The sequence below is a fragment of the Rutilus rutilus genome, assembly GCF_951802725.1.
Source record: "Rutilus rutilus genome assembly, chromosome: 6".
Lineage (NCBI taxonomy): Eukaryota > Metazoa > Chordata > Actinopteri > Cypriniformes > Leuciscidae > Rutilus > Rutilus rutilus.
This window is the reverse complement of record NC_140214.1, coordinates 24,922,153-24,943,730: the sequence shown is the minus strand read 5'-3', so window position 1 is coordinate 24,943,730 and position 21,578 is coordinate 24,922,153. Positions and strand designations below refer to the sequence as shown.

Below are 21,578 nucleotides of genomic sequence, written 5' to 3'. Positions count from 1 at the left end.
CTGCAAAAGTCATTCACAACCATGTTCACTCCGGTATTTCGCTCGATGGTTTTGTTTTCGCATCATACACGTGTTTACAGTGGAAGTTAGATGCGGCTGAGCATGCGCATAACACACGCCATAACCAAACATTATGTGATTGGCTTACGGGTAACCAATGATTTTAAACTTCAGACAAGCGCCCCCCCGCGAGAAAGAAAACGCTTTTCAATTATGCTATGCCAGACTCTGTCTACGAAGCAAAGCGAAGTAGCAGAGTTTGGTATTACCAGGCTAGTATTAGCTTGCAGAATGCCTAGAAGTACGTTTTATATTCTTTTTGGATAATTTAGCGACTCTGAGCTAGTTAAAAAAAACGATGGGCCAAAAATGACCCTCTGGGTGTATGGGTTAAAAAAATGTCGGGTCAAAAATGACCCTTTGGTTCTTTGAGTGACTTTGATGGAGAATGGTGACAGGCCTGTATTTGGCTAAAGCCTTGAAATAATTTCATTTGTATAATATATTTTAATAAGTTACCTCAGTAGTACAGGGCCAGAGACTAATAAAGTAGTATATCTTTTCAGGGAGTATGGCCGTTCCCTTTTCAGGACAGGGAAAGCAACAGAGAAAGATCACTGTAAGACAAGTATTGGAGCAACTTGAAGCTGATGATAGTGACTTTGGCCCTAAATTGGACAGCGATAGCGATTCTGATGAATTGTTTCAACCGCATGAAAGTGATGGTGGTGAATCTTCTGCCCAAGACAGTGACTCGTCCAATGGCTCGTCCAGTGATGAAGATGTGCCGTTTGCCGAGACTGCTAGCCCACAGATGGAGCCAAATCATGCCGCAAAAACTTACAGTTGGCGAAAGAAAGGCTTTGAGTTGCCTGACGTGAACTTTCAAGGTGAACAGGTTGAGTCGTACCATGATACGCCTAAAGCCCAATGGGTCAAATTTGGCCCTAATCCTAAATTAGGGAATAAAGGGTTAAAATAGAAAAAGTGGATATTTTGGTGTTCAGTGAACTTCTAGCAATAATTTAATGCATAGTTCATAATTTTCCAAAGAAGAAAAGGGTTCTTGGGTTCTCCAGGGTCTCTTATGCTCACCAAGGCAGCAGTTTCTTTCTCTTTTTTTATCACATGATCCACATAAATCATTCTAATACACTGATTTGGAACTCAAGAAACATTTATTACTAATATCAATGTTGAAGATAGTTCAATAGTGCTGCTTAATATTTTTGTGGAAACCGTGATACACTGATACAACCATGATTTATTAATGAACTTTTGAATAGTAGTTTATGTAAATATATTTTTTATATAATACATATTTATTTAAATAGATGCCAAATATTTGTAAGATTTTACATTTTACGTTTATGTATAGTGTGTAGATAGTAGCCTACCTGTCACCTGTCCTGTTTATGTAACCCTTTAAAAATCAGCAAAAGGGTTATATAAATCCAATTTATTATGAAACAAAATGCAAAAAACTATTATGTACATAGTTTAGTCTTATTCAGTGTCTTCTTGGTGCCACTTGTGTCGTGTATTCATAAATGGGAGCATCTCTTGTCACTGTCCAGCAATTTTATGTGTCCCTTTGCAAAATCACTGACACTGACAAAAAAGAGAGTTTAGCGTTCAACCTTAATTAAACGCACCTGATCCAGCTCATCAAGTCCTTCAGGCTTATTTGAAAACTACAGGTACTGTATGAGTTGGAGCAGGGTTGAAACTAACCCCCCAGGAACTGCGTTTTGCACCCCCTGCTGTAAGATTTCTAGAGCTGATATAGGACAATTTGCTCAGCAGAGTGATCATGGTGATTGCATCATCCATGACTTAACATGATGCAATTCATATCATGTATGACGGAATACCAGCTTCAGATTTTATCATTCATTGTTTTGTCTAAAAAGCAAGTACAGTCAGAGATATATTCATAGATCCAGTTAAAGATGTATTTTAGTGATTTCTGGTTTAAATTGAGATCCCTTCCCTTTATAACTCACTTATCCTCTGCCATTCCCAAGTCAAGGGTCGTATACTGACCCAATAGCATATCATTCTCAAAGTTTGACTACATTTATTTCAGAAGCATTTCGGCTGTAGAACAGTGTAATTAATGGTTTATCGTTTATTGATTAATTACAATGATCTTTAATAAAAGTAGAAAATGTATTTCCTCATTGCATTGCTACTTGTTTAAATGAAGACAATTTATTGGTACACATTATTCCAAATTAAAAAAATATTGCCTTCATAATCTTTCATGAAAATATAATAACTTGCTCTGCCTCTTCCTCTGAAATGACTAGCCAGTTCTTCTAAACACCACTTAGGCCATGTGGGTGATTTGATAATGTTTTACAAAAAAACAAAAATGTTGTTTGGGTACTTTTCTAACAAATTCACATTCAGGTATGGATCCATTCTGATGTGTGAGGCCCACACCACAATGGGGTGAGTCAGTGTTTAAGATATGAGTAGAGATGCAAGATTAGCAACAACTTTTTCCGAAAGCTTAACATCATCACGAGACGGCAAAACTGCTCAAAGAACAGCAACTGCTTCTGCAGTCCTTATCACCGCGAGGGTGTGTCTTCATTAATCTCATTAGTAAATTAGGCCAAGCAGTGTCATCATGCTAACGCTACCATCTGCTTTGCCCTAACCCTGGCTGAACCTCAGAGAGAGAGAGGAGAGAGAGACTAAGAAAGAGAAAGCTGATAAGTAGTGTTGTTTCAGCAGTGGTATTCATAGGTCTCCTAAAATCTAACAACAGGTAAGTAGGTCTGGCTCACGATCCACATTCTTAGTTTAGTGCACCACCTGCCAACACTTATGATGTGTTTAGAACAGCTTTTCCATAATTCCAAAGCACATGACACATCAGGTGACATCCGTACAGCTCCTGTATACAACATACTGGAGTACATTGATGAAAGTTAATTACTGTTGACTCTGACCTAAATATTTCCAAACTTTATGAAAAATATTTAAATTTCCCTGAAACAAAACATACCGGTTTAAAAATGTATAAGGCAAACAGAGAGTGAGTTACAGAGAGAGTACATTATAACACCCCGTGACCATTTAGAAACATTTCGAGATCTAAAGAAAAACAACATTGGGAGCTTACTGGACCCACAATTAGGCTACAGTTGAACTATTCTGGTTGTATTATGTATATATATATATATATATATATATATATATATATATATATATATATATAACTATTTAACTTTATAACTACTCTATTATATTTATAAATGTATAAGTTATTATAATGTCAGTATAATTTAGTCTTTAATTTACCATTCAAAGTTTGGGCGTCGGTGTAATTTTTAACATTTCTGAAGGAAGTCTCTAATGCTCACCAAGACTGCATTTATAAAAATAATCATAATTTAAAAAAAAAAATAGATATTTTTTACAATTTAAAATATCTGTTTTAAATTTTGGGATTGAATTACATCTCATTTCTCTAAACACCAGTATAACAGTGCGGCATGTGAAAAGAGAAAGTGTCATGACTGACCAGTCGGAAGAGCTTGAAGAAGTCTAAGTTGGCATAAAGTACGTCCTCGATCTTCTGCAGTCTCTGCTGGGAAAGGGCACACATGGCGCTGTGGACCCCGTACAATCCTCTGCGGCTGGGGAAGATGAGGAATCGCTCCAGAAGAGCCTGACTGCAGGCGATCTCCTTCAGAGTCAGATCCGGGACACCATATGCAAACTGGAAACACAGGAACAGATTTTTGGGCAAAGTTCAGCATGTCCAGAATTAAAGCTCTGCTTAGTGAAGATGAGACTGCCCAGAAGATGTTGTTTTTATTGCTCAGTGGTTATTCTTACATAGCAATGAAAAACTAATTTCAGTTCTAAGTTACATTATGTTTCGTTGGAAAAACTTTGCTTTGCATAAACTATACAAAAAATAGACACAAATGAGACAATGGTTAACATTATAGTCAGAGTATAGAGATTTACATGTTGTGATTTGTATAGTCACAGCGTGTACTGTCACTCCGCCCAATCACTCCGCCCAAGTAGCAGTGCTTCGCCTTCTGAGAATATAGTTCCCAGTATGTACACGGTTAGAAGATGGCTGTGTCTCATGTGACCTTGTTATTTGTACACGCTGTGACTATACAAATCACAACATGTAAATAGGGAAATGCTGGCGTTATTTTGTCACTTATTGGGAGCAGTATGCTAGCTGGAGCCATTTACCTCCAGTCTTTGTGCTAAGCTAGGCTAGTGGTGGGTGCGTCCGACAGAGTTACGGCACGCACGGAGATGAAAAGGGTATGTATGGACTTATCTAACTCTGGGGGATACGGTGAACAAGCTAAAGTCCCAAAAAGTCGGCATGTTCCTTTAAGCCTATTAGTGAATGTTTTATGAGCAGTAGAACCATTTTGTTTTATGAACCATATTCATCCACACAGTCATGTAGAGCCGAAGCACAACCAAAACAATGTTCTTCTGCAAAATGCATACAGTTTGGTTTTATAACCACTAGAGGGCCAAAAGTTACATAGCATACCTTAAAAATTACTATAATTATTTACAGTGTAAGACTTTTTGAAACTCTAGAGGGCAAAAATAAGATTACTGAGGTAATATATTTCGTAGGAAGACATTTCTGAGAAGCAGGAGACTTAAGAATATGGTTATATTTGATCTCTATTAAGTCTCATTGCTATCTTGAAAAATGGGATTTACATTTTTTTCAATTTGTGTTGAAGAAATCATTCAAATACAGATTTCCAGAAATATCTCTCTACTGTACATTATGCTGTGTGTCACAATATATCGAGATGCACTTAGTAATGTGTAGGATCAAAGCAGTCTACTTAAGAGTGCTGTTAAAATCCCTGAGACAATGGACTGCACAATAAATCAGCCTGTGTGTGAGAGGCCAGCGTGAAACAAAAGAAGACGTACGTCACCAAGACAATGACATAGAACCTCAGGAAGGGCTCTCAGTGACTGTTAAACACCATAAAATACAACACAAACCCACTAGATTTCGCTGGAAACATCTAGTGAGTCCCGATAGGAGTGTATGAGGATGTGACGGCGTGGCAAGATTCTTGTTGCAGTGGAAGCTGATCAAGCCTTTATGAAAGCCAAGGTCTCACAAGAGAAGCAGCCATTGTGCTATTGAAAAACAGTAGCCTAAAAAGTTAAATTTGCCATAACTTACTTGCTCCACCCGCAATAGTGCACTTGTAAGATCATTCACAACAGCTACTGAAAGCCCAGCGTCCCGCAGTAGGAATGACGTTAGACTCTCGTCGTCCTTCAAAATGTCCTCCACTTTCAGTCCTTTACCTGAGAGCACAGAGGAAAGGAAAGAACATGGAGGGAAATATATGATTAAACATCAATGTAGCCTACGTGTGCGAGTACATAAAGGGGAAAAAAGCACAGTGTCAGTATTGATAACTACATTTGTACAATGAAAAAATGTAAGAAAATGTGTAACTCGCTGCCATTGTGTTGCTGTACGTTTTTCACTCAATTTATTGTCCAGACAATAAAAGTCCAAGCCTCATTTAAGTATGTAAAGGTCATAAAAGATTTGTTTTAGATCATAAAAATTGCTTTCTTAAACTAAATCCTTTAAAACTTTTACTTGAGATACAAATATTCCCCTTTTTGTGGCCTAGTTACGTACATGTGAAATGGGAAGAATGCATTCCACACCTTCTTAACTGAAGCACTCTTAACATTGCAGCGGAGTGCTGACCAGCGTGTATAATGACTTTGACATATATTCACTCAGAGGACAAACTGTGCTGACAAAGTGCTTCAATGGATCACTTGATCACTGAATTCTTTGCTGAAAGCTTTGTCGCTCAACAGTATATACTCTGTGCTGAAAGGTTACGACATGGGAGTCGTGTGTGGAGAAAGTGCTGACAGATCCAACTAATTCACTGCAGTTAAAGGTGTTCAGAGATATACTAATAGGGCTGTTACTTGTATAAAAGATTTGATAAGACATATTATGAAAATGATTTTTATGTGACATTAAAAAGATGCAAATGATCACTGTGATGAGATATTTTTCCCAAGTATCCCTGGATCAAAATCCTAATTGGTCCTAGAACATTTCTGGAATAGGCCTAATAGTAGACAAGATGTTTATGAATAATACTTACATTTTCTTTTATGAACTTTTATGGCTTTTTTTTAAATCATTTAAATTGTATTATATATACAATACTGTTTAAAAGTTTGGGTTCAGTAATATTTTTTTTTAAAGAAATAGGCTAATACTTTTATTTTTAAATTGATCAAAAGTGACAGTAAAGACTTTTTACATTGTAACAAAAGATTCCTGTTTCAAATAAATGCTTGACCTCTATTCATTAAAGAATCATGAAAAAATGCTTCACTGTTTTATAGGGGTGGTTGATTATGATTTCACTTTTCTAACTTTAGTTAGTGTGTAATGTTGCTGTTTGAACGTAAACAACATCTGCAAAGTTACAACGCTCAAAGTTCAAAGCAAATGAAGATATTTGCTTTTAAAGAAATAGTTATTTAAGGACTACAACAAACGGCTGGTAGGGACTACACGACATTCCTCACTAAAATTTACATAAACCCCGCCCCCAGGAACACGCAGTCCATGTTGAGAAGAGGAAGAGTTGTTGTAGTACAGCACATTTGTGAGTCTGCTCAAGCTGTCGCCTCCTCTTTTCACATGCAATGCAGTACGTAAAACAAATGCAATTGCTTGTCACTCTGTAGGCATCTTACGTGCATCTAAAGTGAATTTACAGATTATCATGACAGAATATGCTAATCAAAGACTTGAAGATAGTTAACTCCACATCAGCAACATAAATTGCAGAAACGTCCTGTTGCATTCTACATGTTGTCACTTCTTTTTGAGTCTCTCCATTGTTGTCCGACTCCAGCTTAAACATAAAAGGCAGAACAGTTTCTGCCATTTTAGAGCTTGTCTGCGTGAGGTAATCGAAGATACTAATGCACACGAGCTCTTGAAGCCCTGCCCTCTGTGCTGGGAGCAGCAGCTCATTTGCATTTAAAGAAACACGAAACTATGTGTTTTTACTGACCCTCAAAAAGGGACAATTTTAACACGCAGTAAAAACACATCTGTGGGGTATTTTGAGCTAAAACTCTTGGGACAACAGAGACTTATTTTACATATTGTAAAAAGGGGCATTATACCACCCCTTTAAACACTGACAAAAAATAATACATGTTTCTTGAACAGCAAATCTTCATATTAGAATGATTTCTGAAGGATCATGTGACACTGAATACTGGAGTAATGGTGCTGAAAATTCAGCTTCGAATCACAGGAATAAGTTATATTTAATTTATTAAAATACATTATTAAAATAAAAAAACATTTATTTTAAATTGTAGTAATATATTACTGTTTTTGCCATATTTTTGCCACATAAACAGTAGAGTAATTATATTAAAAAGAGCCATTCAATAAAATTTCACCTCATGTTCCACAGTAGAAAGAAATTCTTACATGTTTTGAATGACATGAGAAATAATTTCCCTCTGATTTCATGGCTAGGACTATATTTGACAGGAATGTTGTCCCAGGACAAACTAAATATGTTAATAAGAGAACACATCCTATTTAGAAAAATCTTGATCACTGGACATTTTCCTAAAAAAAATGTACTTTCCCAAAGCAGAAAAATTCACATCATCTATTAAGAAAGACTTGGGTTTTCCCTCACACTATAAGGACTAGTCATCAACCCATTAGAGGGAGTAGGAAAAGGAAACAGGTATGAGAGGAGTGGAAGCACAAGAGAGGAAATGCCCACTCTCTCCATTCATCACTCAGATCCATTAAAGAGGTCCCATCAGTTCCTCTGAGGGCTAGGTTATGGGTCAGACAGCAGACCCTACCCATGCTCTACATACCTGCCACCAGCTCAGGATTGGTGCGCAGCGTCTCCATGAAGTTGCTCATGATAGTGACTTCATGCCACAAACGACCAAGCTGACGGAACTCAGTGTCGTTGAACAGCAGCTCCTGAGAATCCATGTAAAACCGAGCCAGTCTAAGGAGGGTATAGAAATGAGTAACAAATGATAACCTGGAACTGGGATTGGAAGTACATGTACATTAAAAACAAGGTTCTCTCAAAGTTATGAACAAACATTCTTCCAGAAAAGATAATAAAACATTCGTTCATGGGTATCAGGTCTTTATAATGTTCTCAAAAACTATCGTCCATGGAATGTTTTTAACTGAAGCGTTTAGTTGGATGTTCACCAAATGTTTCATTATGTTATAGGAAAACATTGAAAAATAGCAAAACAAAAAAAATAGTTTTCCCATTAAGTTCATATAACCAAGAAAAAAACATTATTAAAACATTGAAAAATGGAAGAGAACATTTAGAAGTAACATTTTAATAAGCAAAACGTTTATAGAACATATTTTTTAGCTGGGTCCCACCATTTTATGGAATTAACTTCCAGAAAAAAAGAAGAAAAAAAAACTTTCTTATTGGGATAAGACTACATTTACAATCCCAAAATGTTAGTTGGACCTCCTGCAAAACTCCTCTGCATGGGAAGACACATTTTTCATCTGAATTGTGTCAGAGGACTATCTCTGAACGCCTACACAACACAACATGTGCTAGATAGGAAAATCTTCCAGATTCGAGCTGTGGAGGAGCGTCTGACTCACATGGAGTTGTGGTAGTTGGAAACGACCCCAGGCGACTCTCCTCGGGTTTGATGGCGAAAACATGGGTTATTAGCATTGCAGAAAATCCCTTGGATCCAAGGCAGGATTCCCGTTGAGGGCATAGCCTTGCTGGGAAAATGACCTGCATTTACAGATATGATGAGCAGACAGATGTTGTTGGAAACTTTTTGTTAATTGAAAACTCTTATCATTATCATTATATGGCTGTGAGTGTGACATTACACAACCGGAACTACGTTACGTTAATGTGTATTCTTACATTCATGTTGGCGATACAAGGGATTTGCTCTTCGTAGCCAGACAAGTCCAATGAATAAAACCACAGGCCACAGAATCTCAACCAGGAAGCGAATCTGTACACACAACAAGAGAGCAGTATGTTCAGAAACACGTCAGATCTGAATGTAGGATTGTAGCAATGCTGGTAACACTTTGTAATACAAAAAAAGCTCAGGTCGTAAACATCATCAACTAATCAACTAAGTATTTATTAGTTTATAAAATGTTATTTTATACATTAATGCATTTTTAACATTTCAAGTTGTTCAAACTAAAACAATCTAACTTGACTATAAATTAAAAATGAAGATGATAAAACTGAAATGATACACTTTTGTTTTTATTGAAGAACCTTCTGAAAACACTAAATGAATTGTGGTTAATTAATTTAGATTTTATCAATACTCTCAGTTTCTGATGATAAATTTTTTTATAACAAGCAGCTTTCATAATTACCACAGAAATATAGCCTGGGTTTCCCCATGCTGCCTTGCGCGCAGAGCGATTTTATTCATGCTGCTAGGCAGCCTGGACACCATGGACCAGATTTTCCCCTCAAAAAGGGAACCAATCACAGAACGGGGAGGGAGCAGCAAGACGATGACGACGTCTATGCGACACACCGAAGCAGTTTGTTTATATCTATGGATCCAACATGGCAGCAGACGCGAAGTTACCTTTCGATGCAGCCTTAGATAGTGTTCTAAGTAGTTTAGAACGCATGTTTATTTCGTCTTCTTCCTCGTCGAATTTCCCTCGCTCTACATACGTCATCTGGTATAATTGAAACGATTGGCTATGAGCACAGTACAGTACGTACAGGCGCATTTGATAGACATTCGTAGCGCCCAATAAACGGCTCTGGGCATTCGTAAACCACGCCTCAAATACGAGAAAATGAACATGTGGTTCCCAGACCACGTCTCAAGGTCTGACCTTAGCCAGGCTAACAGAAATACAGGAAGTATCTTACTCTATGGGCCTCGATTACTAAATACTGTAATTAATTACTGTTCTTTGGTAGGTCATAAATACATAATGCATTAATTTTAAAGAATTTAAGGATGCACAATAACTATACAGCAATTTTGAACAATACAATAATTATTTTCATGTTATGGTTATTCAACTGATAAATGGCCAATATTAAAATTCTGTACTATTTTGTCTAAATAAATGGAAAAGAAAACAATAAAAACTAAAATTGTTTTGAATTTAAGCATTAACATTTTACAGTATGATATTTTCAAATTGATATTCATTTTCAGATACAGATATTCATTTTCAGATAGGGGTAGGCCTAATCTCACTGTAAAAATATGCAAAATGAGGATGTAGGCTAACATTTAATATCAAATATTGACAGATAAATCTAAATAAGATTCTCCAAATTCGCAAATGAACGATTTGGTACCAGTATAAATCATGCATAGAATTAAACCGTACTGAAAAGTGCTGCCCTGATGTTAAACAGTCGGAAAAAAAAGTACACACATTATTTACAAAAAAAAAATACATATAATGCGTATAAATACAAATAATGCTGGTTTGTTTGTTTGTATAAAAATTTGATCAAAACCTAACCGCTGGTTTACATTTTTAAATTCAATTGTTTAAACCCAACGGTTGGGTTAATCCATATTTAACCCAAACATTGGGTTGAATCAACCCAGCATTTTTTAGAGTGTACACTTTGAACATTTTGAAGCGAAACAAACACTCTTTCAAAACATCCAACATTCAGTTTTCCGCTTCAGAGTCTTATATTTTGGTTTTGTGTGGTATGTCACACCTCATTGCCTAAATCCTGCACTCAGAACCAAATATCTGAGGCTTGTATTAAATGATATAAACAGAGCGCGCTAAATATAAGCTGTCTTTCTTGAGGCTTTAGAAACTACAGCCTGCGATGATGATTGTTTTGTGTCCCGGACTCCGTTGAATCGGTTAATTGTAGGCTACCTTTTGTCTCTTGCGGAGTGTCCAGTTCTTCCACAGCAGCAGACGGATCTTGCTGCTTGTGTTCATGGCTCCAACTCAACCCCTTGTAGGGGTCACCAAAACACAACAAACCTGGCAACACATCACATACTTCATACAATCAACCTGAGAGAAAACTTGCAGAAATGTTGTAATTCAAGTGTCAGATAAATACTGTTAGCACTGTAGAGCTTTACATGTGACCATGTGATCAGATTTTAGACGACCAACAGTCATTCCTTTATAATTGTAGGCTATATATAAAAAAAAAATAAACAGCAGTTTTAGTGCGTGGAGACTTGTTTGTTAGTCATGTGAAATTGGGCCACAAATCTTTAAAGGGAAATGTGGGCCTAGCATTGAACCACTGAACTATTTTGAGCCACAGCAATGACTACATCAAGACCAAAACAGTCACAGACAGAGCTGTTATTATGTCTGTTAGACATCTAATTTTCCACAGTGATCTTTTTACACAAACACTGATTAAAGCTCTTTGAGCTCAGGTTCAGATACAAATGTCTCATCTTACAGTCTCTTTTGACAGATATATTGCAAGTATGCTTGATCTTTATGGCTAAATGATGATAGAATTAAAATGCCTTATTTTAGGTATAACATGCTATTCTCTACCGAGGCCAACAACTATAACCGTCGTGAATGCACACTACTGTTCAAAGGTTTGGTGTCAGTTTTCTTAATGTTTTTGAAGGAAGTCTCTTGTATATATGTATTTTCAGCATCATTACTCCAATCTTCAGTGTCACATGATCCTTCAGAAATCATTCTATGATAATTTGCTGCTCAAGAAACAGTTATTACTAGCCTACATCAGTGTTGAAAACAGTTGTGCTGCTCAATATTTTTGAGTAAAACGTGATCATTTTTTTCAGGATTCTGTTAGAAACAATAAGAACAGCATTTACTTGAAATAGAAATCTTGTTCAATTATAAATGTCTTTACTGTCACTTTTGATGAATTGAATGTATCCTTACTGAATAAAAGTACTGATCTTTAAAAAAACAAACCAATACCAAATAAAATATCTCACTGATCATAAACGTTTGAACAGTAGCGTATGACCAAAAAATGGTATGCTTACCTCAGTGCTGAAAAGATTTGAGTCCCTCAATATTCGCATGTAAAGGTACATAATTACAGTCCATGATAGTCGCTGAAACACAACAGCCAAACTTGCAGCTCCTGACTGACTCAGGTGATACCACTAATCTGATTGCCTTAATCTGCTGGGTTAACTTGGCCATCAGCAAAGCCCTCCATTTTAACATGACTACTATTTCTTTACATGTACATGCGGTGGATCGATGGATTAGGAGATGCTAATAATGTGTGTTGTGTTATATTATGTATTATATGGGCATTTGGAAGTATGTGTGCTATATTTCATATCTCCTATTTCTGTGTTTGTTGGATGAGTCAGAGCTGAGCAGCTCAGTGCTGGAGCTCAGGTGACGTGTCTAATTAGGGATGAGGAGGGACAGAGTCTATCCCGGACAGTTACAGATACACAGGGACTCAGGACAATAGGCAAGATAGCAGGACACTGGTTTGGCCTCCAAATACAGCAGCTAAATTAAGCTTTGACAAGGAATATTGAACATTTGAACAAATATTGAATATTTAATATACCTGATTAAATCATAATAAATGATATTTAAATGTACACATTTTAAATTAGTAGTGTTTGCTAAAGCAGGAATAACTGTTTTTTTATTATTTTGAAGTATTAAACATAATTCTACCCACACCGTTTGTCTCTAATTGCGCATTTTTTGCCCGGCAGATGATAAAATGGGCCAAAAAACCAAAATGTTGGTGCCGATGACATTTTTATATTATTTATAAACTCTTACAGTATTTATTAAGATTCTGATATAACTTTTATATGTTTAGTTTAAGTTTTACACTGTTCAATTTTCACAATTAATTACAAAGAAACAGCAAGTAACATTGAAACACGAAAGTTTAAAATGTGTAAAATCTACTCCAATAATTTTTGCTTTATTTGAAAAGCAATTTTTCAGTGTATAGTAATTTTTTGTCATTTTTATAAGTTTTAAAAAATATATATTTCTATTTAGCTTTAATCTATTTTTAAATTCTGTTTTAGTTTTTATAATTTTAGTGCTTAAACTTAAACACATTTTATTTTTAGTGCCAAGTCAACATTTCTAATCTTAAGTTTTATTTTAAGCCTTTCATCTAATATTTATATTTTATTTCAGCTTTATTTCAATAAACAAAAATGATTATAACTGGTTTTAGATTTAGTTACCAACAACAACACTGCGAGGGACTCAAACCCTGTGTGACGACAATATCTTTTTGATTTGGGCCAGTAATAAACCACCAGTAATATACCTAGAAATTAATAAATAAATAAATAAATAAACCCTATCCCCTTGGACAGCACGCCAAATACGCATAACCTTTACTCTATTTAATTATATGCAAGAGTGAACTCCTGAAACACCTCAGCGACTGCATAACAATGCCCTGGCAACAACCCATAGCATCACAGTGGCCATTCATTTTTCAATCCGAAATTTAAAAAAATGTAGTCTTTATATTTAATCCACTTTTACAATACATGTAAATGGACAAAACAGAAAAGAAATATGTGCAGAAAATATAAAACTAGTTTTCACTAAATATTTAATCGCAAATGTTGCACGTCTTCAAGAATTGTTGGTATGTTTATGGCAGAAGGTTATGTGTACAAAATGAAAACAAATGCATATGTAACTCAGAAACAGATGCACTTACGCAGCCTAAAACACGCAAGAGCAGAAGCGTTTCTGAGAGACAAACTATAAAACAAAAAAACAGCCGGCAGTAACTGTATTACATCATGCCAAGGCAGGGATGATGCGGTGGTTAGGCTTAGCAAGTGCATCACAATGAACAGGCTGCCATACATTTACAGTACAGACAACACTATAAACACTCCTGTTGAGTTGATACAATTATTACACAGAACTTCTGGTTTTAATAACACATTAATATAACTGATTATTTAATGATATAGAAGTGTCTCTTGGCCATCTTATCACAGTGAAGGAGATAATGAGAATGAGACACATTTGGCATAAATGTTCAGAAACAATATACAAAAATAACATAAAAGAGTGCTCACTTACAGTTAAGTGAATGTCACAAATGTTTTGGACCTTTGCTGATATTTCCGGCTCATACAGTAGCTTAAAGGGACATTAACAAAGAGCTAGCAATCCAGAAAAAAAATTCACGGAGACGTTTCACCTCTCCTGTAATATTTTTGCCCTTTCTCAAAGGGATATTAAAACAATTTCATATATACAGTATGGCACAAAAAGACATACAGATATAAAGCCGTAGATAGTATTAACATTGACATTGTGAGGGCTGTGGAGGAATCAGTCACTGTCACATATCAGGAGAATACTGTACCAAGCGTGACAAAAACTGCCCTAGTGAACCACCCCAGAAGCCAACAGATTTTGTAACAGTCAAGTTTCTTTTTTAAACAAAATGTGCCTCTCGCTGCTCCAGCTCCTGCATACGGCGACTGCGTCTCTGATAGAGGGGTTTGGCGTCTGTTGGGTTAAACTCCTCAGCGCTGGATCCTGGAGACTGAGGCGGCGAGAGCGTGATGGGGCTTAGCGATTCGCTTTCCGACAGTCCTTCTTCCGCTCCTCCTGATACAGTGCTTGTCTTGTCTGAAGTGGGCTTGGGTGTTGTTGGTGTGGCGGGCGGCGTCGTCACTGCAGTGGAGACTGTTGCTGCTGTTGGTAATATGGTAATGGCGGTTGTGTAAACTGTTCCTGTAGTAGTGGTTGGTGCTGCTGAAACGCTTTTTGACAGCGAGTCAAATGACCTGAATGGGCCTCCTGATGGAGGTCTGTAGAACGTTCCAGGAGGCGGTTTTAGTGTCCGTGGAGCTCGGAAGGATATTGGAGCCCCGCTGGACTGACTTGTACCATCTTTTCTAGCAGCGATGCTGTGGGGTACAACACTTATTTCAGACGGTTTCGGCCCGCCAGAAGGTGGCAGGTTGGCCACTATCATTGCAGTTCTGGGTGTCACATCGTAATGTCTGTACTGTCTGTCCCATGTCCTCCTCAGCGTCTGAGTGTCGATGAAGGGGTTCCTGTAATAGTTTGAGAGTCGCGGTGTCGAAGGCTTCTCCGGTTCAGTGGTCTCCTGAATGGCGGCAGGCGAGTGTTCATGCTCCACGGTGCTGCGGCTGTTGCGCTCGTTGAGCAGTCGGTCCACGGGCATGCTGATTGGTCGAGACACCTGCTTGGAGCGCTGGGGACGCAGCTGCACCAATCGGCTGTTGGCACCGGGCCGGCTGAACACAGATGTGGCCTTCTGCATGTCCACAGAAGATGAGTCAACCCCATTTATATCTGAGCCCTCACCCACTGGAAAGAAGAAAATACTGTTAAACTTCATTATACACACTATTCTTTCCAAAGAGACTCTCAGTAACCTCTTATTGCATTTAAAATCTGAATACGACTTTTGCATTTCCGGGTCAGTTTTGACCCAGTGGAACATAAGTTTATAAAACAGTCATAACTTCATATTTTTCTAAACTAAAAATCATATAGTATTTAAAAAAATATATATGTATATATATCATAGTAAATGCACAAAGCTTTCAAAGTTCTGAATGTTATTACCATGTTATTACTACAATTACACAATATTTATTAATGATTTTTTTTCAATGTAAAGGCCTTTCACACCAAAATTTAAATAATAAGGCTGAAGGAAATGCAAATTCACAAGTGTACAGTGGAGGGCACAGCTCAAACAATCCTTTCAGCTGTGCTGTCATTCTGGATTGCAGAAGAATAGAACGCAGGAGAAGAAAGTTCAACACTTAATTCACTAATAAAAACTAAAAATCTGAAGTCATTTTTGCTTATAGTTTAACTGACTTATCAAAAGTCAGCGGCAGCAAGTACATAAATAAACAACAATAAATAACTTTACATCAATAAAGTGAGATTAAATGCATACAAATATTTGTTTAATTTAACATTTAATTATTGGGGGTTTGCGTAGTATTCTTTCACTGATTTTTATTTCACTGATTTTATTCATTTTGATGAATACTGAATCTGTTTTTGTGCAAGTGAGATTAGTATATGCATGCTCACATTTAGTCTAGAACTTCAGTAACCATCATGTTCATAGCGCACACAACGCCTCTGCACTTAATCACGATTTTTCTCAAAATTGGGACAGGAGAGCTCTTAGTCAATAAATGGGAAAACAAAGTAACTTGCGTTACTTTTTTGAAAAGCAATTCAGATATTTTGTTGAAAAAAAAAAAAAATTTAACTTGTGAATTTTTAAAAAAGTAATTTTTCACAAGTTACTTGAAAAAAAGTAATCTGATTACGTAACCCCAACACTGATTATCAGTATTATTACAATGTTTTTAAACAAAATATTTAAAAAAAAAATGTTCATGCTGCCATGGTTTATCAGTTTTAATTTCACCAAAGATGAGCAGAGACACTCATACTAACCAGGTGTTTGCGCTCTATCATCCCCTGTCTTTATCTCCTTCACTTCCTCCATAAGCTGTGCAGAGGTAATCACAGACGAGTGTCTCTTGTAGACTTTCGCACTCTGTATGAAGAATAAACACAGATCACAAATCATAAATGCTAACATTTCCTAAAAATGTCCTTAGAGCAAGTGAGGTCTAGCTTCTGTTCTTTGGCCAATCTCACCTCTTTGATATCCATGAGAGATCGGGAGTGGCGGCTGAGTTTTGGCTCTTTGTCCTGCATGTTGGGCACAAGTGAAGCCTGTGATGCCGTAGGAATGGTGGGAGACACAGGGCTGAGGGGGACATCAAAGATCATCTGGTGGTAACTGATGAGCAGTTCCACCATGCGGGCCTGGTGAGGGTAGTCAACCAGAGAAGACAGCGACACTTCCGTCTCCAACTGCCTTGGCTTGATGAGCGTGGGACCGAAGATGATACCCAGGTTACTAGCCGTCATCTTGTTCTCCTCAGATTGCTCTGTTACTCTGTAGGACAATGATGTTTTAGAGTGGTGGATTTATATTTCACTCTCACTAAACACATTTAAGGGCTTCAAGCAACAAGCAATGAAACCAGATTTAGACAATGGATTCCTGCTTTTTGCAACATTCATTTTATTTTACAGATGCTTATGTTCATGGTTTGTGTTAAGATACCTGTGCAGATGTGTGATGAGGAACTGCAGGGTTCTGTAATGGGCTGCAGGAAGCTGGCGAAGGAGGTCTCTAATTTTGAAGAGAACTCTTTTAAGCTCAATGCTGAGGCACAGCTGCTCCCCTGGTGATTTCTCTTTAGCAGAGTCAGTCTCATCAAGGTTCTGAGTCTCTTTTGCCAGCCCAATGACATCATTATAATACCGATACAGAATCAACGGCTCTGGCAACTGAAAAAAACAAACAAAAAAACATTATTCTTTTTTACAGGCAATGTCGATCAACAAAAAGTAAAAAAATTTAATAAAATTCTAAATGAGAAAAGAAATGGAAGCCTATAGAGTAGAACAGTGGCCGCCTACTTTTTCAGTGGCGTTGGTATATTTTCCATTCATTTCTCCCATAGGGATTTTAAAAAGTCTTGTTAAAGTGTTATAAGCCATGAACCAAGCCAACCAGCTATGAGGTGAATCATAACATTACAAAATTTGATTTGAAGCAAAAAAGTATTTGAAAATCTGACAAAAATACAAAGGTACAAGACTAAAAATATTTTTTAACGCTTTAGTGATAGAAATAACTACAATCCTATTAACATTGCAAACAGCATAATCAAATTAAAAACAATAAAGACATTTAAAACCACTCATTTAAAGATGCTGATTATTTATATAAAAATAATATATTTTAAGTTTATTGCAAAATATTCATATATATTCAAACGTTAAGTATTTGATTACATCATTCACAGTGCTTCATGGGAGTTGGCGGAACTAACAAGATCTTTTGGCACATTTTGCTTGTTTCGAATCTCTGATTGGTGGAATTTTCTGTACAGCTTCATGGGTAATGTCGTTCTTTCACCACAAATTCCCGTTAAACACCGATTATTTAAAAAGTAAGTTGAAATAATGTGGACGAACAGCTTCAACAGAAGCAACCGCGTAGCTCACAGTAAGGCTTTCTTTAAAGCTTTATGAGTTATCATTAAAAATCAATTTCCCCATGGAAAAATTTTATGGAGTTTTTTAATTCTGAAACCCGACTGCTGCACTAGAGTGCAACAGTGGGGTCCCGCTAGTAAAAATCCCATTCATTTTCCTTATAAGGAACTGATTTTTAACATATAAACCCTTAAAAAAAGACCTACTGTGAGCTACAAGTTTGTTAATCGATGGTATATGCTTTCGTTGAAGCCATCAGCCCACAACTTACTTTTTAAATAATCATGTTTAACAGCTAAATTCCTGGTGAAAAACTCCATGATTCTGCAGAGAAATCTCCACCAATCAGAGAATCGCAACAAGCAACCCATGCCAAAATATCTTTTTAGCTCCGCCCACTGCCATGAAGCACTGTGAATAATGTAATCAAGACGGTCTCCCTACGCTCTCAAAATACTTAAATATTTGTGTATATATATATATGCATATTTTGCAATACACTGTTTCTATATACAACCAACATGTTTAAATCAATAGATTTATATATATATATCCATCATTGTATTGTCCCTAATAGGGAAATTGGTTGTGGACTCGATTATCAACATTTCTATATGACCTGTTACATCTAGAATAATTCTAAAATACAATACATTCACAATGCTTTAATTACATACATTACACGCATCGCATTTCATTACATTCATATTCACCACACATGTGGGTAACTGCTACAATACATAAAAGGATAGGAAGTATTACTGTCATTTGCAATGCTTCATTAGGTTGAATTCTTTACCTTATTAAAGTCATTAAGTATACAGTCTTGTAGCTTTGTCTTTTTATTTGATTTTCAAAAACTTGTTTTGCTTCAAAACAAAGTTTGTAATGTTGTGATTTACCTAATAGCTGGCTGGTTGGTAAGTCATAGCTTATAACTTCAATGAAGACTTAGAAAAAAATTTGAAACCATGGACACTGAAAAACCGGGCGGGCGCTGTTGCACTCTAATATGTCAAGTTTCATAAAGACATGATGAAACTGGGATTATTTGTCCCACCACACCTGTCTTAGGTAAAGCTTGAGAACGTTGCTTATGTCATGTGGGTGGAGGTCAGAAAGCTCCACTAAGTCCTTTCCATTCTCAAAGGCCTGGCAAAGCTTTTCCACACGAGACTTCGCCCCATTCACACGATAAATGCCCTTGAAATGCACCGAAAGTAGGCGTCATTAACAAGATGACTCAAGCATTGAATTAAAGCAATTTCTTTCAGTTACATCTCAATTCTTTACCTTAATGTTCAGGGCACGACTCTCGATTTCCGAGGTGCATTTTTTTATGATGAAGGGGATGCCGTCAGGACTGTTCTTAGCAGCTAGAGCGAAGTCAATCCCGAACAGGTGCAGTCTGCCCTGGAGCTTCTTATGACCACACTGAATGGCAAGAGTCTCCAGGCATTTCTTATGACAGGCCAAGGAGCACTACGGAATAAGAGGTTATAGAATGACAAACGGCTCTACTGAACAATGTGAACTGAATCAGTGTGGGTGTTGATGATGATGACGTACCTCTTCACACTCAGCCCCGTGGAACACCACCAGACTGTCACACTCCCTGCATTTGGAAGGCGCTCTCAGTTTCCGCAACTTGTGGGTGTGCGCTGCTTTTGACATCTGAGTATTGCGGAAAGGGCCGGGAGAACTGGCCGCTTCCAACACCATCTCAGAGAGGCCTGAGACGAGAGGAGACAATGTGTTTCGAATGCTAATTTGCCAATAGTTTAAAAACAGTCTTCTGGCCCATCAACAAATTTCTAGTTTGGAAATGGGATAATATAGAGTCTTAAATGTGAGTGGGGATGGGAACTAAAAGAAATGTAATGATTCTGGTTTGTATTCCGATTAAATTAATGACTCTTTTGGTACTTTTGAGGAAGCACAACCCTCTCTCCATTTCCTCAAATGTATTAGTCTAACATGTGTTTACATTCAACAATTATTACTGAAATGTAACACTTTTGGTGGAGAGACAGGAACTTGCTAACTGTGGCATTTCGCCAGTGTCAACACCAAGCCCATCTGTACAGCTGCACAGAGAGAAAAACATGGTGCGAGCAATTCAGCACTCGCGTGTGGTGTCACACATCTATGAACACAGACGGCCACAATCACGCTATTCAGTTTGTACTACCAACCATTATCTGATGGGGAAGGTGGTTCCCTCTCATCCAGGTCATCTGCAGAAGACATGGTACCAGTTGAGGGAGTTCTGGGAAGCCTGCGTTTGAAATCCCCTTTAGTATGAAGACACACAAACACACACATTAGATACTTCCGGTCCTGCAGAGCACTTCTCCATCCTGTCCAATGAGAACTAGGTCAACCACACTACAAGCAAAACTTACAAACGTGCCTAAAACAGCAATATTTTTAGAGGAACTTCTTTTTAGGATATAATTTATACAGGGCTCAACAAAAAGAATGGCAAAACGGTCACATGCCTGATTAGGTCATTGCTTATATTCTCACATCCCAACGATTTGTTGATCACATGAACGTTGTTAAGCAAATTATGTTAAATTCTGCTGATGCAACTACAGTATGTCACTAAGGTCACGTTGTCTGGCTGGCTGATGTAAATGAGGTTTTGCATTTATGAAATGATAACTGCCACAACAGCTGTAGAATTTCCAGCAACAATTGCACATTACAAACCATAAATTATCTGTTGTAAAATGTTTTTTATGACATTTATAAAAATCCTTTCCTAAACAATAAAATGTATATTTTCTGTGGTAATGTTGGCATAGAAAATAAAACAAAAATACAAAAGAAATAGTAGAAGCAGTAGTGTATTGTTTAATGTCAGTATAGAATGAATAACTAAATGAATGAATGAATGAAATCAGTCAATAAATAAATAAATAGGGGAAATAATAGTATATTGTTTAATGCCAGTTAAGAAGGCTATTTTTGGCAAAGACAAGGTGAAATGAATGAACGAATAAATAGATATTACACAGAAAATGAACAGATATAAGAAGCCATTTGTGATATATTTTAAATAAAGTATTTCACATATAAGACATGTCCCATATTGTGAAACGGATAGTAGGATGAAATGTGTGTCAGAAAAAGCACCTGGACTGGCTGTGGGGGAGTCCATGGAGCGAGACTCGCTGCTTCCCCCAGCACTCTCTGAGTCACTGCACATCCCTCCACCGCCAGCACTGCCTGAGCTCCAGGCCCGCTGCGAACCCTGCGTCCTTAACGCTACAACACACAGAATTAACCGTAGAATTAACTTTCCATTCGAAATCTCTAGTCTCCATTAAACTGAGGGAGAAAGTCCTGTATGTGTTTGGGGGAATCAGTCTGCCTGAATGTTTCATTCAGTTCATAGCTTTCAAAT

The 21,578-nt window shown here is 37.1% G+C and overlaps 2 protein-coding genes across 5 annotated transcripts in view; both read right to left on the bottom strand.

Annotated features, from left to right (window-relative positions):
- The window catches only part of abca4b (ATP-binding cassette, sub-family A (ABC1), member 4b), a 47,544-nt gene extending 35,124 nt beyond the window's left edge, over nt 1-12,420 (bottom strand). For both annotated transcript variants that reach the window (XM_084412532.1, XM_084412533.1), the window contains exons 1-7: nt 12,100-12,420; nt 10,979-11,089; nt 8,997-9,090; nt 8,717-8,858; nt 7,939-8,078; nt 5,213-5,340; nt 3,539-3,736 (exon numbers count right to left, since the gene is read on the bottom strand). In XM_084412532.1, coding sequence (XP_084268658.1) covers nt 3,539-3,736; nt 5,213-5,340; nt 7,939-8,078; nt 8,717-8,858; nt 8,997-9,090; nt 10,979-11,044 — 768 coding nt within the window. In that variant the 5' untranslated portion in view covers nt 11,045-11,089; nt 12,100-12,420. The remainder of the gene's footprint in view (nt 1-3,538; nt 3,737-5,212; nt 5,341-7,938; nt 8,079-8,716; nt 8,859-8,996; nt 9,091-10,978; nt 11,090-12,099) is intronic.
- Nucleotides 12,421-13,565: 1,145 nt separating this feature from the next.
- arhgap29b (Rho GTPase activating protein 29b) overlaps nt 13,566-21,578 on the bottom strand; it is a 39,890-nt gene continuing 31,877 nt past the window's right edge. For all 3 annotated transcript variants that reach the window (XM_084410199.1, XM_084410200.1, XM_084410201.1), the window contains 9 exons: nt 21,308-21,439; nt 20,362-20,460; nt 19,736-19,899; nt 19,460-19,648; nt 19,232-19,369; nt 17,226-17,452; nt 16,751-17,054; nt 16,544-16,646; nt 13,566-15,424 (listed from right to left, as the gene is read on the bottom strand). In XM_084410199.1, the coding sequence (XP_084266325.1) occupies nt 14,520-15,424; nt 16,544-16,646; nt 16,751-17,054; nt 17,226-17,452; nt 19,232-19,369; nt 19,460-19,648; nt 19,736-19,899; nt 20,362-20,460; nt 21,308-21,439 (2,261 nt within the window). In that variant the 3' untranslated portion in view covers nt 13,566-14,519. The remainder of the gene's footprint in view (nt 15,425-16,543; nt 16,647-16,750; nt 17,055-17,225; nt 17,453-19,231; nt 19,370-19,459; nt 19,649-19,735; nt 19,900-20,361; nt 20,461-21,307; nt 21,440-21,578) is intronic.